General features: G+C 24.1%; 5 protein-coding genes and 1 pseudogene across 6 annotated transcripts; 4 read left to right on the top strand and 2 right to left on the bottom strand.

Annotated features, from left to right (window-relative positions):
- Nucleotides 1-56: 56 nt before the first annotated feature.
- MKS88_004448 (zinc finger CCCH domain-containing protein) lies at nt 57-1,412 on the top strand (the record flags this gene model as incomplete). Its single annotated transcript, XM_067217627.1, has 2 exons — nt 57-108; nt 376-1,412. 2 exons carry the CDS (start codon nt 57-59, stop codon nt 1,410-1,412), a joined length of 1,089 nt encoding a protein of 362 aa, XP_067072036.1.
- A 244-nt stretch (nt 1,413-1,656) lies between these two features.
- Nucleotides 1,657-4,110, bottom strand: MKS88_004449 (uncharacterized protein; the record flags this gene model as incomplete). The annotated part of the gene is made up of 1 exon (XM_067217628.1): nt 1,657-4,110. One exon carries the CDS (start codon nt 4,108-4,110, stop codon nt 1,657-1,659), a length of 2,454 nt encoding a protein of 817 aa, XP_067072037.1.
- A 994-nt stretch (nt 4,111-5,104) lies between these two features.
- MKS88_004450 (YL1 nuclear protein) lies at nt 5,105-7,174 on the top strand (the record flags this gene model as incomplete). The annotated part of the gene is made up of 1 exon (XM_067217629.1): nt 5,105-7,174. The coding sequence occupies one exon, from the start codon at nt 5,105-5,107 to the stop codon at nt 7,172-7,174; it is 2,070 nt and encodes a 689-aa protein (XP_067072038.1).
- Nucleotides 7,175-7,681: 507 nt separating this feature from the next.
- MKS88_004451 lies at nt 7,682-15,375 on the top strand (annotated as a pseudogene). Its single transcript has 17 exons — nt 7,682-7,767; nt 7,957-8,044; nt 9,019-9,042; nt 9,338-9,358; nt 9,864-11,420; nt 11,781-11,887; nt 12,082-12,264; nt 12,380-12,547; nt 12,936-13,056; nt 13,251-13,367; nt 13,508-13,717; nt 13,900-13,968; nt 14,130-14,339; nt 14,511-14,630; nt 14,752-14,835; nt 14,991-15,131; nt 15,355-15,372. Coding segments are annotated over exons 1-17 (3,324 nt in total).
- A 983-nt stretch (nt 15,376-16,358) lies between these two features.
- MKS88_004452 (ribosomal protein S6) lies at nt 16,359-16,703 on the top strand (the record flags this gene model as incomplete). The annotated part of the gene is made up of 1 exon (XM_067217630.1): nt 16,359-16,703. The coding sequence occupies one exon, from the start codon at nt 16,359-16,361 to the stop codon at nt 16,701-16,703; it is 345 nt and encodes a 114-aa protein (XP_067072039.1).
- A 724-nt stretch (nt 16,704-17,427) lies between these two features.
- MKS88_004453 (cyclin 1) lies at nt 17,428-18,408 on the bottom strand (the record flags this gene model as incomplete). Its single annotated transcript, XM_067217632.1, has 1 exon — nt 17,428-18,408. One exon carries the CDS (start codon nt 18,406-18,408, stop codon nt 17,428-17,430), a length of 981 nt encoding a protein of 326 aa, XP_067072040.1.
- Nucleotides 18,409-18,989: the final 581 nt, after the last annotated feature.

Below are 18,989 nucleotides of genomic sequence, written 5' to 3' on the forward strand. Positions count from 1 at the left end.
AAGGAAACTTATGTTTCAAGTATTTAAATAGAAAAAGTAATAAGTATATATAAGCAATGGAAAAAATTAACGATCAAGAGGTTTTAAAAAGAATAACTAATATTACAGGTATACTGAAATGACAAAAATGTTCACAATTTAATTTGTTCTCTATAAAATTTTATGTACATAATAATAATAATATATGTATGCGTTTGTTTGTACCTTAACGTACCTACTTGTATTATCAAACAAATATCAGACTAGTATTCATTACTTTTCATATGTTCATATATATATTCTATATATCATGTGTTATTCTGTGAGTCTTTATTTCTCTTGCATATGTTAATTCTTTCCATTTTTTATTTACTTTTTCACGTATTTTTTATTTAGGCAATTTAACGAAGGCTTCCTCGTGTATTAAAAGAAAAGGCAAAAAAAAAAAGAAGAGAAAATATAAAAAAATAGTTGAGGGAAAATGGAAAAATGTTGAACCAAAAAAAAAACAAACAAAAAAAATAGTTGACTTGTTTGAAGACTTTAAAATACAGAAGAAAAAAGAAACGTGTAAATTTTTTTTTAAAAAAGGAAAATGTATACATAATGAAAATTGTACGTACTCACATGATGTTACACCGATATATAAAATTTCAAAATTATGTAAATTTTTAATTAAGGGTAAATGTGATAAAGAAAATTGTATATTTTCACATGATTATCAACTCTTTTTCTGTCGTAATAATGTAATATACAATTCTTGTCATAACCCTATGTGTAAGTTCAAACATATTAAAATAGATAATACAATTAACAATGCAGATCAGTATAATTTGGAAGTTGATAATGTTTTGAGTAAAGATGACAAGATAAGATTTTTATATAATAATAAAAATTACTTAATGGAGTTATTAATTCATAAATATCATCAGTTTGATAATTACGACGAATTAAATATAGATGAATTAATAAAAAAAGAAACATACCCATGGTTTATTAACGGTATTATTGATTTAATTAAAGTGGACTTTAAATATAGTAAAGCACATGTCTTTTTTAAATTAGTAACAAATTATAAAAAAAAAACATACAGTTCAAATTTAAATATACCTGATCATAATGCAAACTTTTTGGAAAATAGGAACAGAAGTATTAATGAAGAGTCAACTGGTAATAGTTATTCTAAAGTGCAAGATAACTATTCCGAACAACAGAGCAACCAACAGAAGGATATTACAAACAAAATAAATAATAATAAAAGTGCCAGTGCCAACAAATACAGCAACGACAATGATAACGAAAAAGAACACGAGCACAACAACGATAGTAATAAGAACGGGGAAGAAAGCTTCAATGATTGTAAATTTTACTCAAGCGAGGAAGAAGAAGATTACGAGAAATATTTAAATAAACATTTTGAAATAGATTCATAATTTACTAAAATTTGTTGTTCTCTTTATTTTTTTTGTTTGTATTAAATGGCCCTTTTTTGCTATACACATGTAATATTATATATGTACGTTCTTCACAATATTTTGTTTTTAAATAATTAAAATTTTATTATTTTTTTTTTTTTTTTCAAGTTAAATTTTTGTTATTTATGGGCATATAATTTACTTAACAAGCAAACAGTATTGAAAAATAAAAAATAAAAAATTGAGGAATATTTGATTTTCATTATATAAATTTTATTTTTTTTTTCGTATATTTATTAGTAAAATTTGCTTCACTAATTAAATTATTATACGTTAGCAACGTAAAAATTAATTTATGAAAATTAATTTTGTCCATATTTAAATTAATAAATGAAAACACAAAAAATTTATCGAATTGTGTTATATTGAAACTGCTATAATTTTTTTTAAATATATTTTTCAAAAAGGAAAAATCTGTTTTATTTTTCACACAAATAATTTGTAATCGTAGGAGTTTTTTATAAATATTCAAAATCGTATATTCTTGTGTTCCACTACCACAGTTATTTCTTTTAAACATTTTCAGTTCATATAGTAATGCTAAGATAAGGGTTACATATACGGATCTGTCCGTTAATGCTGATTTAATGTACTTAACAGTTGGAAATACGCTTTCTTTCTCTGTTTCTACATAATGGTCCTCATTTTCGCAGTTACCAGAGTAGCACGTGTTACATAGTAATATATCACCCCTTTGGGTGGGTATTAAATTATTATTGAACCTCGTGAAATTTCTCTCCTCAATTTGTAATAATGTATTTACGAGTTTAATAATATTGGTTCCTTTGCACATCATAAGTGTAATGATATCAAAACGTTTTATTTTTTCATAAAGAAAATCAAATATTAATGATTCATAATTTAGCATTGTAAAACTGCTTAAAATGTTTATAGATGTTACACATGAGAACCCGTTACATTTTTCCTTTACAATTTCGCTAAACAAAATAAATATTTCTTTTTGTCTAATTTTATTTTTTGAAAATGTGTATATGATATTTTCTAAATGCGATGGAGCTATGTTGTATATATTCAACTTTTTTTTATTATTATTCTTTACATAAGTAGTGCTAAATAATATTTGTTTTTGTAAATTCTTTATAAGGAGTACATTTTCTTCCTTTATGTAATAGTTGCATGCATTTAATATGTAAGCAAGGTTTTTGTTCGTAATATTTTTCATTTTTTTAATTTTTTCATACATTTCTTTATAAAATAATAATATCTCATTATCTTGATGATATTTTTTATCATACATTGTAGCACAATATACAAATAATCTTACCAAACAATCATCATTTAAATATTTTATTAAATTTTTTAATATATAGCTATATCCTCTTACTAAACTAAGGTAGCAGTTGGAATTATCATCATTTTTGTTCTTATTATGTGCTTGTTCACAGTTGGTGAAAGCATCTTTATTCCTGTACATCTCCGTACATTTTGCTACATTTTGATCTTTATTAAAATAATTATAAAGACAACTGTTTACATTCTCCGTTGGTATGTCTACATGGTAATAATGAGCATTTTTTTCCTCTTCATTCAAAAATGATTCATTTTTTTTTTTTATTTTTTTTTTATCTTGATCCTCCTTATATGAAGAATAATTAAAATAATTTTCTATACCATGTAATACACCAAAGTTATCATCAAATATCTTTAACCTATTTACAAAATTTAAATCAGTTTTCATATTATATTCTTCTTCATCATGAGTACTCCTCATATATTCATAAAATAATTCATTCTTATGTTCATTTGGAAAAAAATTTTCTTCCTTCTTCTTCCAAATAAGCAGTTGACTTCTTTCATTCGGTCTTTTCAAACAATTTTGTAAATTGTCAATATTTATATTTTTTAATATCTTAAAAAATTTGATCTGGTTAATTATCTTAATTATTTGTAAAATTTTTAAATAAAAATCTTCATTATATTTCTCTTCTACTATACTGTTTTTGACAAAAGGAATGTTATTTAAATATGGTTGAAATGTGTGTGTAAACCATTCATTACATTTTATTTCATTTTTATTGCAAAAAAAATTATTTAATATTATATTTAGTTGAACAAATATTTTAAAAAAATTGATAAAATAATCATCACTTGGATGCACGCACTTTTTCCTTTTATATAATACATACTTATTCTTCGTATAAATAAGTAACGAACTTAGATTGAACAGATAAATACAGTCATCAAAATGTTTTACACTATTTATATTAATTATTTTCCTTTTTTTGGTTCTTGCTGGTTTTCTTATTTTATCAAGGTAAATATTAAATAAATTGTATTTTTTCAAGTTTTCTGTAAGTAGCTTTTCTTTCACTTCTTCCCTGGTGTTGTTATTTCTATGATCATATACACTTTTTGTGCTACTACACTCACTCGATTCATCAGCAATAAATAATTCTCTCACTTCTTTTATTTCTTTTTCATGCCTAACATATACTGACTCGTTCTTTTCATTCAGTCCTTTTACCACTATATTATCTTGTGCATTTATCAGAGAAAATTTTCTCTTACAGTTTTTATAAAATAATGAAGTTGCACGGGTAAGGAAAGTTTTAATAATATCGCATGAACATTTGTATGGAAAAAGGGATATAGCAAAAACAGTTTTTCCCCCTCTTGGAGCATTTACAATTTTCATAATAATATACACATTATAGATATATATATGTGTTTACGTATATATGAACGTTTTATTTTATTCAAGTGTGTGTGGTTATATCTTTAAAAAGGAAGCTCGTAACAGGACACAGAAACATAATAAAAAAAAAAAAAAAAGAAATATACTATAACGTAATTATCATTTCACTGATGTTTTCTTTTTTGTATGGAGCATTATGCTTTTAATTTCCTCAAATTTTCCTTCTTAATTCGAATAAATGATTCTACTATTTCTACTGTTCCTTCAATTTTGAACTATTTCTTCTTTGTTTACATTAATTTGCCTTATTTTGCTATATTTTACGTTAATTTGTTTTATTTTGTTTTATTTTGTTTTAATTTTTTGAGTACTTACGATCCCTTATCGATTCAATGGTAATTGCTTTTACGTTGTTCAAAAAAAAAAAAATAAACGGAAGCAGGATAGCCATTTTGTTAAGAAAAAAAAAAAAGAAAAAGAAAAAAAAGAAAAAAAGAAAAAAAAGAAAAAAAAGAAAAAAATAGCACAATAGTTCCTTATTATTTACTACAAAAGGGAGAATTAAGCAAAAATGAAATCTTAAGAGAGAAATAATAAAAATAATTCCTAAAACTGTAATAAATAATATATAAAATAGTTATAAAGGCAATAGAATAAACTATGGACGTGTATGAGTAATGTAGTGAAAAAGGAAATAATTACATACTAATATGTATATGTATGTATATATATATATACATATATTAATGAATTGTTGATTTAAAAGGCTTAAGAAATATACACAAAAACCAAAAGCAAGCAGTGAAAGTCCTTAAAAGGATACTAATCAATGTTTAAAGTTAAAGAGAAAAAAGAAAAGGATTTTTTTTATAATAAATATATATATTCATATATATGCTTGCATCAGAAGATAGAAAGGAAAATAAGTTGAGCATGAACAAAAAAGGTATTGTAGTTAAAACCTGGAAGAAACGATAAATATATAAACCGTGAAATGAGAAAAAAAAAAAATACAGGAGTTAAAAGAAAAAGTTATGGTAAAGGGAACGAATCAGATGCAAGCATCTTAAAGGGTGTTGAGCAGCATATCTCAAAGGAAAAAGTAGAAGCAGTAGTAGCAGAAACAGAAGAAGAAGCAGAGGAAGACGTAGAGGAAGAAGGAGAAGTAGAAGCAGATGTAGATGATGGAAATGAACTGGGTGAAGAGGAAGGAGAAAATGAAGAGGAAAACGATGAAGAAGAACAAGATGAAGATTACGAATTAAAAAATTACGGTATAGCGCTTAAAATGCCTAAAAGAAAGAACAGAGGAAAAAATTTGAAAAAGTTGATTGGTGAAGATTTAGAAAAAGATGAACAGTTTTGGAATAATAGTATTTGGGAAGAAGAAGAAATAGACGAAGAATATGTTAATTCGGAGGGAGAAGAAGAATATATTGATATTACAGACTCTGACTTTGATGAGGATGAAGATGAAGCAGAAGATGATATGGAAGAAGAAGATACTGAAAAGAATGAAAAGGAATTAGAAGATGATCTTGAAAAAAAGAAAAAAAAAAAAATGTACGCATATTTAGAAAAGCTAAAAAAACAGAAGCAAAATAATATGGCAAGATATAATATAATGAAAAATAGAAAATATGATACAAATAACTTGAAAAGAGGAATACAAAAATATGGGGCAGACCAAAAATCAGAAAAGGAAAGAAAAGAGGAGCAAGAAAAATTAAAAAATGAGAGAATGTTAAAAAAAAAAAAAAAATTAGAAAATGCATATTTAATGTTACATAGATCTACAAGAGACACAACAAGACAAAAAACAGAACAAGTGAAAAAGCTTTCTGAATTGAGAAAAATAAAAAAAGAAAATCGTTTCAAAAAATTCTATGAAAATAGAAAAAAAAAAAAAAGTATGCAAAGAGAAATGACAAGAGAAGAAAGATTAGAAGAAGCAAAAATAACTGAGCAGTACAATATACAATCACTTCTACAATTACAAGCATGGGAGGAAGAAAAGAAAAAATATGTTGAAAATAAAAAAATTCTATATCATAGACCCAAAAATGTTTTTATTAGTTTTTCATATTCAAAAGATAAAACATTTCCTTCCAATGAAAATTTGAAATATGAAGTAGATCCCTACAGTATAAATAATGACACAGTACTAGCAAATGATACCCTCTCTGGAAATGCTGTACTGTCATCTAATATAAACATGTTGGAAGCTTTGCAAAACGAAAAAATTGTTGTTGGAGGTAATAATGATGCAAATAAAATAGAGAAACATGGACATGATATACTGCATCAAATGGGGGATGATGAACTTGCTAAAAAGGAATTAGAAAATATGACATGTGACCAAGCCGATACATCAAAAATAATGAATCAAAAAAGAGAAAATGAAAATGATAAAACAGTCATAGGAAATGCCATTGATACTAATAGTAGTGACAATAGAAAGGAAGAAAGTTCAATTACAAATTACCAATTTAACTGGGAAAATATAGATCAGTGTGAAGATTTAAATATAGACTATTTAAATGAAAATGACGCATTAAATTTTGGTTTCCTAAATAAGGTTAATAAAAGCAATAATAACAATAGCAGCAGTAACAACAATAGTAACCATAATAGAAATAGTAACATTAACAATGACAGCAGTAATAACAACAGTGGTAAACGTTTAGGCAGATGTACCTCTAACGAATCAGACAAAAAAAGAAAAGTGAATCCCCCTGTTGTGGAAGAGAGACAAATATATATTGTTACTGATTCTAGGGAATTAGAAATGTATAGTAATTACAATAATAATAAGGACTATTTGAACCAAATAAAAAATAAAAATAACTTATGTGCAATTACAAATTTAGAAGGAAAATATTTTGATCCATTAACGAAAAAATATTATAATAATGCTGAAGCGTTTAAGTCACTACGGTTTTCGTATCATAAGGAAAAGTATGATGCTATTAACAAACAAATATCTCTCATGGTTAATCTTTTTAAAAGTAAGCTAACTGAAATAGATGAAAACACAAAAAATGCAACTTATGATAACATTTAAAAGGGGAAACTCAGCTGTTATAATAATGATTAATAATATTGCATATGTATTACTGGTTAACCGGCATATAATATGTTATTATGTGACAAATATGTTTTTATTGTTCTTCCTGTTTTTGTTGCCTTTTTTTTTTTTCTTTTTTTATATGTTTTAAGAAAGGATGTAAATTATAAGTGCAGTTACGCAGTAATAATACTGCTGTAGTTTTGGCTCTTTTAAAAAATGTTTTTAGTTGTTTGTACATAAAAATATACATATATATATATATATATATATATATATATATGTACATGTATTTTTATTATTTTCCGACATGACCTTTTTTATTAATTATAACTAATTTTTTTAGTATAACTTATTTACATTGGTTAACAATACATATTAAAGAGAAAAAACGAAAAAAAAGTTTAAGATTAAAATAAATAAAATTAAGGAAAATTAAGGAAAACAAAGTACAGCAAAAAAAATTTCTACAATATAAAACATTTGTAAAAAAACGAGTAAGCAATGAATAAAATAATTGCAATTAATGAAAAAGATTTTGTTGAAAATAAAAATGTAACAATATGGACTATTGGGGATACACATTTATAGTTGATAATATTAGTAATAGGTAGATAGATAAGAGAAAGTTGGCCATTTAGTTGTTCGTAAGTTTACTCTCATTTATGCAAAAATGTACGTATATATGTATATATATACAACAGAGTTTTAATAAGTAAAAAATATTTTTCTTGATGTGCATAGTTATTTCCGCTATAAAAATATTATGCACATGTCAGGAATTATCCAAAAATAATTACAGATAAACATAATTTGAAAAATGATTATAATAATGAAGTTATGGACAATGTTGTAAAAATTATGACTGTAGAAAAAAATTGTTGAATCATTATTTTATGTATTTTTAATATATTATTTACCTTTTTTTTTTTTTTTTTTTTTTTTTTTATATTTATATATCAATATATTGTTGTGCACCTGGTTGCCTATATCTTGTTACATTCTGATGTGCGCGAACAGATGTAACTGGTAAGACATATATTATTATATTGATTACATTTATTTTTTATGACTATTGTTTACAGTTATAACTCTTCCTTAACTTTATATTTTATTTTATTTTTTTCTTTTGCTTCGTCCGAAAATAAACTCATGAATTATATATATGTAATTACCAATTAAGATTTAGAAATTTTTTTTTTTTTTATTTATGAAATAATAAATTGTAAAAATGATATAATAATCATACTTTACTATATAGTAGATAATTTTTGTAAAGCTAATTAGATTTCTTTTCATTTCTTTCCTTTTCCTATTTTTCTTTTATTTCTTTTTTTTGGATTTTGTTTAAGCTTTCGTTTATTTTTACTATGTTCTATCGATGAATAAAACAGAAAAAAAAAATAATACAAAAATTAAAAATATTTAATAGACAAATATAATTCTTATGAAAAATTATAAATCTGTATTCACATAAAATATTAATAATTGTAAACAAAGTAGAATAAAGAACGTCATTCATTTTTAAGTGAACAACCCAAATAACAATAAACTGTTTTATTAGTGTAATTTTAAAATATAAAGTTTAAAAAGACTCAATATTCTACTCCACTGATGTAATTACCTTGTTATCGTATCCTCTTCCTGTTATTATTTCTTCTCATTTATTTATTATGTACTTAACGTTTACTTATTATGTAATTAGTGTTTACTTATTATGTAATTCGTGTTTACTTATTATGTAATCAGTGTTTACTTATTATGTACTTAATATTTATTTATTATGTATTTAATACATATATATTATATAATATTATATTATTTTATTTTTTGTTTTTCAGATATTTGTAGAAAATAAAGATCATGTAAATTTTTAAAATATAGTAAATTAAATAATAAATGGTAACTTATTCCACAACTACACGACAATCACATTTTTAAGGTTAGAGAAAAATTGCTGTTTTGGTTTAAAAAAAAAAAAGAAAATTGAATTGAAGAGCTAAGAAAACAGAACAAATCAACTAAAATAAAACAGTTTCTAAAAAAAGAAAACACAGACTTGTGCAAAAGAATTATGCATTTTTATTAATTAGATGAAAAAGTAAAATATGAGTCTTTTAATGATTTTCCCTTTTTTCATTTTTAATTTTTTTGTAATAGGACCTAGAATATGTTAAAGTTGTACCCTCTAATTTTGTTATGTGTTCGTTAGCAGCTTAAAAATATATTCGAAGAAATGAGAGAGCTTTCTATTGCTGGAGTTTTGCATGATTTTCAAATATATACTCACATAAACATACACACACACTTACATACTAACACACTTACACATACATATACACATACATATACACATACATACATAATTAAGCGATATTCATATTTCTTAGAATGAAATATTTTCTATCCTACATACGAAACTTGAACAAGAATTGTTAGCATATACATAGTTTTTTGGAATAGTGCTACTTAAATATATTCGTGCGCGTTATATAAATATTTATATATACAAGTGTACACGTACATGTACATATAAGCCAAGTTAGCTGAATGTGCTAAGGTGCTTAGTTAAAATTTTTTTTTTCTTTATTATTTACCTCTATTTGTCTACTATGTAATAAAAAAATGTATGTTGTATTTCTTTACATTTGACACATATATTTCCTTTTTTTTTTTTTTTTTTTAGATTTTCTTAAAATATCCTCTATTCATTTTAAAAGAAAATATTTTTGAAAATCTCTCGTTTAGCAAGAATGAATGCTTAAAAGAAAAAGACGCGCGTTATTGTAAATCTGTTTGTCGTTTATTAATAGAAGACGACATTGATTTCTTTAATATAGAACAACTTAAAAATTTATTATATTTTCAGTCGAAATTAGAAAAACAAATAAGAAGAACACAAAAAGAAGAAAACAAATTAGAAGTATTAAAACAAGCTGTTAAAAATGGTAACTTCATTGGTTACCTTCACTTTGATCAAAAGGCTAATGAAAAGAAAGAAAACTATGATACGAATATTGATAAAAAAGAAGGAGTAAAAGGAGAAGAAAACAAAGAAAATGATTTAAAAAATATTGAGTATGGAAACCAAAAAGAAAAAGAAGTACAAATTGATCAAAAAAGTAAAAATAACATGAACAGTGAAGGTGAAATAAAAGTGGGGGAGAACATTCAGCTGAATAAAAATTCTTTAGCAAGAAATGATCCCATAATACATGATAGAAATGAAAATGTAAATGAAAATCCAAATGAAAAGGCAAACAAAAAGGAAAACGAAAAGACAAACGAAAAATTAGCTCAAAACAAAATAACATACGAACCGCAATCGAGCAAAGTATTAGAAAAAACCCAAGCAGATAAATTCATAAAGAAACATGAGCATCTAAATAATTCATCAGATTTTGGAAGTCAAAATAAAGAAGAAGGAAAATATACTAATAATTTTAATTTAAACAAAGTCTTAAAAGGTGCAGATTTTTCTAATAAACTCGAATTACTTAAAAATTATATTTCTTTTCATAATGAAGCAGATAATATAGGCCAAAGTTTAGCATCTAAGGAGCATTCAACTAATGAACAAAAACAAGATATATATGCAAATGATTTAAAAATAAATAAAGAAAAAATAATTTATAAAAATACACAGGGAACAAATTTTAACCAAGATATAAATAATAATATAAACAAATATAGGGAAGAAGACGAAAATGTGAAATTGGCAATGTCTAATGCAAATGTAGAAAAAAAGGAAAATGATACGCATGATCATTTTTATAATACATTTAAAAATGATGATGAAGAAAAAACTAATATTCGTTTAAGAGGAAAATATGCTAAGGAAATGCTTGATGTTAACGATTTAGTAAAGTATATGAAAAATTTTTTGGGTATAAAATCAAATATACATGAAAAATTTGAACATGAAAAATTAATACTAAAAAACTGTAATTATGAATCCTTTGGTCCAGATTACTGTAGCGTTAATGAAGAAGCAAAAGAAATGTTATGGAATTATGAAAAAAAAAAAAATTCTGCCTTTTTATTTATAATATTATTTACCTTATTTTTTAGTCTGCTCATACAAAATGTGGTCTATTATATTGAAAAGAGAGTAAGAAATTCTAAAGATCAGTTTAGAAAAGATTTACTCAATACAGCTTTTAGACAAATATCTTTAATTACAATAATTAACCTCACAATATGGGGTATTCTTCAGTCAAATATTGCTGAAGCGCTCGATGCAGTAATTTTTTATGATGTTAGTACCAACAAAATTAAGAAAACATATATAAATAAAAAATGAATAAATAGATAAAAAAGTGAAGTAAAATTAAGTAGAAAACCGAGGAGTTTCATATTAATTCTATATTGTTGTTGCACTGATTTGGCATTACTGTTTATATTTATGCTCTTATTCCTTTATGCTCATATTCCTTTAGGTTTTTATACCTTTATGCTTTTATCCCTTTATGCTTTTATCCCTTTATATTTTGATCCCTCTATGATTTTATCCCTCTATGATTTTGTCCCTCTATGATTTTATCCCTTTATGCTACTATGCTATTGTCCATTTACTCCTTTGTGATGTTCTCGATATTTTTAGATACTGCCACAACAAAGAAATGTTGATGAGATCCTGCATAATGTTGAACCACTACTAGAAATTATATTTGAAAAAATTCTTTTCATTTCCATGAATTTCTTAATATGGTAAATACAGGGAAATTTTATGAATGTGTATATAATTTTACTAAAGTGTTCATCTTATGTTGCATATATATATACATAAATATATATACATATATACATACATATGAGGACATTTGTGTAACTTCTTCACTTCAAATTCTACATCTACCGCTATTATTTCAAAATGGATCCTGTTCTTACCCCATTTTTTTTAGTTATTCGCTATTTATTATAAACATACATTTCGTAACAAGAAAAATATTGAAGTGGTTTTCCGAATCAGATAATTGTGACATATCAACTGTAGCAAAGGAGTTGAAAGAATATAGAGAAGGGTGTTTCAAGAATCTATTTTTTATTTCAAGATATGGTAGAAATTCTAAATATTTAGCCCACAGGTAAAATTTTTAGTTTAACAAAAATATCAAAAAATGAATAAAAAAAAAAATTCTTTTTCACATCCTATATTTATTTAAAAACTAAGGTTATTGTCGTTTTTTTATTCTACTGTAGATATGATTTTTCTGAAAATGTGGATGCTATAAGTATTCCTGGTCTAGACCCCAATGGATATTATTACTATGAATATATGAGAGCATGTTTATTGAAATATAACGTCAAGCTGATAAAAATACCTAATGCTGTTATATTATTTTTAGTATTCTCATGTATTTCCTTAAGGTATTATATCAGAAAAATTGCAAAAAACACATTTAATTTATTATGAAATATAATGTATTTTATCTTTTGATAATTTATTTGTTTGTTTTTATATAGGCCATTTTTTAACATAAGACTTAAAGCGGAAGTTATTTTTTTAAACGGATTGTCATTAGTGTGTGTTGTTGGGCTAATTCTATTGTTCATTTACGTAAAACAAAAATATCCATACGTATATATGTATTTGTGTATATATGTATGTATAAAAATGTGTATGTTCAAATATGTCGTGCATGTTTGGATGCGCAAGCATCGTATTATTTAATGATAGTTATCATCATGCCATTTAACACTATTTAATGAAAAAACTAAAATCACACCTTTTACCATTTTTTATGCAGTTGTATAGAATAGACAGGAAATTGCTACCAAGGGATATATCAAAATATTTACTAAATAGATATCATATTGAAACATGTGATCAAAACAAAAAGGATATTACTCCATATTATAAATTACTAAAACAACAAGTAATAAAATATTTAATAATAAAAAGGAAAATAAAAACTAAAAAAAAAAACTAAAATAAAAATTAAAATGAAAACTAATATTAAAATAAAATTGAAAACTAAAATAAAAATAAAAATTATAATTATGATATTTTACTAATTATATACATAGTTTATTGTAAAACTTTTCAATCTTTTTACTCCATTCTTTTTAGTCTGTGTACCCCTCAACAATAAATTATTTTCTCTATAAAACAACATTCCCCAACAAACATGAGCAACTGTTTTTTTTATGGGGTAATGGCCCCCCTCTAATTAATTTTATTTTTCAAGTAAGCAAGAAGAGAGAATAATTTTATGTAAAATATGTTGAGAATATAAGAACCTTAAATTTAGAAGGGTACGTCATTATTCGCACATGAAAATGTAAGCATTGTTTATGTATACATTTATTTTTTATTTTTATTTTTAGACGTTGTGCTTCTGCTTTTTAATCATATTATCTTGTTGGATATTTTTATTAAGAGTCGATAATATAACATGGTTTCAATTATATAGTTATGGCAGTTTGGCTATTTGTGTATGCATAGTACTTTTCTTATTTATGCTAAAATATATTATTTATTACAATATTATGATTAGCAAAACGGGCTATTTAATTGATACTAAATTGTTGGAGAAGGTGAGGAAATTTGAGGAATAAAAAAAGGACGAAAAGGAACGAAAAAAGAAGAAATTAATGCATAATTAAATGATGCAACACATGTATGACCGAATTGATGAAGAATAGTTGAAAAAGAAAAATAGAATAGTATATAATAGATAATAAACGCGCGTCTCGTATATGCTTCGCTTTTTTTGTAGGTCTGGGAATTTGAAAGATCAGACAACATAAAGAGAATATCTGAATTTATTGATGCTATAAAAATAAAGGTTAAATTTTGTATACATTTTTTCCTATATTAATTTGTAGATTTTTTATTTTGTATGTGTGTATAACATTTTTTTTTTTTTTTTTGGTAAATAATTTTATTTAATATTGACTCGTTTGTATAATATTGTCAAAATTTGGTCTAACTGTTGCCTTTTTGTAGTCCACCTTACATGCATTAAAAGAAGGAGGTGAAGTTTTTTGGAGGCAGCTGCTAATAAAATCAAATACAGTGCCATCAAATATACAGGAAAAAATGTTTAGTATTTGGATAGGACTGGATGAGGAAAACAGAGGTATTATCGATTCCGCGAAAATTTTGAAATTCCTAAAATCACAAGGAATTAACTTAACGTCAGAACATGATATCAAAGTAATTTCTTTAAAATATATAACTAGAAAAGTCTTAAAATTACAACAAAGAAAAAAAAAAAATATATATATTAATATAAAAAATGTAACGATTAATATAAATAATTTGTGTAAATATTAATCCTAATATATTTTGTTACTTTTTACTCATAAAAATATACCCCTTCTTTAGGAGTTTCTGGAAGTGTTTGACAGAAACAACAAAAATGGCCTAAACCAGGAAGAGTTTTTCGTTCTCATTATCATAGTCAAACAAATTTTAGTCGAACTCTTAGATATTAATGCTGTTCAGGTAGACAGCATATATAAACATAAAATAAATAAAAAAAAAAAAAAAGAAACGTTACGTTTATCATTTTTTTTTTTTTTTTAATACACCTCATACCACATTATTTTTTATGTTAAATTTATAGTCTTTGTTTGAAGAAGTCTACGGAATTCCATGGAATTCGCTATCGTCAATTGATGTTAACAGTTTAAAGCGAATATTATCAGAAGTAAGAAAAAATAGCATATTTCCTTCCTCCCCTCCTCACATCTATTTTTTCTTTTTTTTGTTTACATTACTATTAAACATATTCGCTTTTTTTAAGCAACTACAATAAATATGCTTCATATTGTCGGTATCATTTTGCGCACTTTAATTTTGTAGCTAAATTTACAATGGCCACATGGAAAAATTCGCAATTTAATTGACTTTGTGTGTGAAAATAAAAAAACGAAATATGTGAGTGCAGAATACTTTATTAAACAGCTGATAAATATCGAAGAAGTAACGTTGCAGCCCTTTCACGTAATAATACTTGCATGCATTATATATGCTCCAGTTGCAGCGAATTATGTATACACATGCATATATATATATACATATATATACACAAACACATACACATGTACATTTTCATTGCACTATTTCCTCTAACATAAAACGGGAAAAAGTTATTTACATAGACGAAATACACTAATGTAAGACAATATATAAATATAAAGTTTTCTTCTTTTTCGTTTTTTTTCAGTCAGTTTCAGACACAAAATAAAAATAAATAAGGGATAAATTTATTTTTATTTCCTTTTCCGATAACAACAATTTTCTTATTTGCTACATATAGGGAAAAATAGTATCTGTCAACAGTGAATATGAATATGGGAAGTCGAAGAAAAATTATCTAATTCGTTTATTCATTTGATTTTTTTTTTTCTTTTGATTTGATTATTATTCCTTTTATAATTATTTAGTTATTTACTTTATTTAATTACTTTTTTTTTTTTTTTTTTTTATCACACATACAATAACGAAATTATCTAAGTGAAAATTTTTATCATTTTATTTGTTCATTATATTTTATTTTTTGAGTTTTGTTAAGCTTTCGCATACGCGTATATATATATATATATATATACATATACGTATATGTGTATGTATGCGTACGCATAAACGCTTCCTTTATTATTATAGCTTCATTTTTTAAGGTTTAATTTTTTATTGTTTTATCTTGATGTAATTAATCTTTTAGTTTTGTGATTTACATTTTTAATAAACAATTTGTAGTACCTTTTTTTTTTTTTTTTTAAAAAAAAACTTTTATATAATTTTAAAATATTATGCATATAATTCTTTTTCGTCCATTTGTATAAGGAAAATTTTATTTTATGTACCAACGATCATATTTTACCTCTTTAATTTTATATATATTCAAATAAATTACGAACGAACTGAAATGATGCTTATTTTGAAGTTACAGTAGAAGTCGAATGAACAGTTTGGAATCCCAAAGAAAGGAAGATTGTAAGATATAAAACGATAAATAGATAAACATACAAGATTTTTTTATATATGTATGTTTCTTTTTTAGAGTGCAACATTTTCACGTACAGGAATTATTTCTCTGTGTATATGTATATATATATATATATATATATATGTGCTTATATACATTTGTGTGTATAGATTTATGCAAAAGAAGCATAAGAAAGATTGGTTAAACTGGCTCTGATGAATTAAAGAAAAGGATCACGAAAGATGGTTTTGTATGAGTCTTATATAGCCTTAAGTAAACACATAAAAAAAGACGACGTTAAAAATTTAATGAAAAATTTTCATTTTATAGTAAATAAATATAATGGCAATATAATAAGTATCAATGATTTAGGTTGGAGGAAATTTGCCTTTTGCATAAAAAAACCGAATGTAGGTACATTTCACTTTGGTAGATTTTACTGTATTACGTTTTATTCAAATAGCAAAAGTATAAAAGATTTGAATGAATTTTTTTATAGTAATACTTTTATTTTAAGATTTTTAAATGTTAAAATGAAATATCGATCAAATTTTTTGGTAGCACCTTTCTCATACATAATAGAATAGCAGGATTACACCACACTCGCACATACACATATATATTTACATATACAATAACAAAAAAAAAAAAAAATAAAAAATAAGAATTCAAGTGAAACAACGTATTTTACTGTTACATTACTTCATTTGTTTCATATCTTATATGTAGAATTAAGCCTTCTTTTATTTTTTCCTTTTTTTATTTTCTTTATTTTTATGTTTTTTTTTTAAAAGTATAACATAAAAAAAATAAAAATAAATAAAACAAAGACAAACATTAGCACGAAAATGAAAATAAACGAAGAGAACTGACTTTATTTTACCAATTAGTATTATTTATAAAAACAAATAAATAACTTTTGTTTTACTGCTTATAAAGGTCCAAAATTGAGAGGCACAATACATAAGTGACATAATAATGTGTACATATTATATATTAGAAATAAAAATAAATATATGTATGTGAATATTTTACAAAATATTACGTTAGTGGTGTTGTACTTACAATGTACGATATAATTAGTCTAGTGCTCTGCATTTTAACTGAAAAGTATAACATGTGCATGTAAATTCATTTTTATGCAATATATATATATAGCACACTATAATTACAGCGTAAAACTTCATGAACATTAGTCTATAGCAAAAAAAAAAAAAAAAATAAAATAACTATAACATTCAAAATATTCTTCTCCAACTGTAAACAGAAAAAATAAAGTTTCTTATTATATGGGAACCCTTTTTTTAATTTCTATTTTACGTCAATCTTTTTGCTAGATTCGCTTTGCGTATAATCTTCGCTATTTAACTTCTTTTTCTTAGATTTTTTGTAACTTTTTTTTTTCTTTAAAATTTTATAAATATCAATACACATATCTAAGGTCTCACCTATCTGTCTAGTTGTATTTTCATCGTCAAATGTATTTCTGAAATCAAGATGTTCTTTATATTCGATATGCAGTTCATCAATTTTGTTCTTTAATTTTTGAAAAAGAATTTGATTATTGTTTGTAATAAACTCTAAAATAAATTTATCCGCATTAACTATATTAAAATTTATTTTAATATTATTTATAAAGCAATATAATGCTATTTGTGCAGGCGTATATGTAAAGGTGATGAAAAAGTTTTCAATAATTTTTAAGCATTCATCTGACGTGGTCATGTAAATTTTATCACATATATTTTCGAAGGAATTTTTTATTTCATTATCTTTATTTATATATTTATTAATATAATTTAAAAACTTAATTTTTAAATAATATAAACATTCTTTCGTATACAAAAAATTTAATTCAAAGTTTAATGATGAGCAAACGACATCTTCATGTTCTAATACTTTATCTAAATTTATGTCAATATCGTTAAAGAATTCATTCATTCTATATAATCTACCATACCCTTCCAATTTTATTGCTAATATGATACAGGTAAATATTAAGATACGTGGATCATATTCTAAAATAATTTCCTTCAAATAAAACCTGTTATACAACACAGTAGCACATTCCACTATTTGCGGTTTCAGTCCTTTTATTTCAGAAAAGTGAGTTAGCTGATAACAAAAATATAGCTTGGTTTTCTCTATATCAGCATATTTCGGTATGCTCACATTACTATCTTTAAATTTTTCTTTAAAGTCATTATATTTTTTTAAGCATATATCATCTATTTCTTTTCTGCTTTTGAAAAACCATTTTCTTATATGTGATGTATCGTTTGGGTAATTCATATTTTTTTATTATTTCCATTTATTGAAAAATAAGAAATAAAAACGAGAAAGAAAATAAATCAAATAGTTAAGACAAAAACTGTTAATAACTGAACTTTTGAAAATGCATACACGAGCGTGGGTATTTTTGTATGTATTCACTTACGTATATACTTATTAACTTATGAAAGTATATACCTATTTACTTATGTATGTATATTTTTCCTTGTATTTTACTTTTTACGTAGAAACATTAAGGAAATGTGAACTTTCGTAATTCCACATTCTTCCATTTAAGAATTTTAATTAAATAATACTAAATATTATTGCTTTTTTTCTTTTTTTTTTCTTTTAATTGCCATTCTTACATATTGGTATTAATACACTTTTTCATATCCATATTTTTTTATTATAGTGGATTATTGCTTTTATAACACTTTAATTTATTTTTTTTTTTTTTTTCCTTTTGGTTCATTTATATATATATTTTGTACAGAGAGAGTATATAAATAAAGAGTAGTCAAAATATTGCACATATCTACGTTTAAGTTATAAAAACAAAAGAATGTATGTGTCGTATTAAAGGTACATAATGTAATAAT

Source organism: Plasmodium brasilianum, chromosome 12 (genome assembly GCF_023973825.1).
Source record: "Plasmodium brasilianum strain Bolivian I chromosome 12, whole genome shotgun sequence".
NCBI classification, from domain to species: Eukaryota; Apicomplexa; class Aconoidasida; order Haemosporida; family Plasmodiidae; genus Plasmodium; species Plasmodium brasilianum.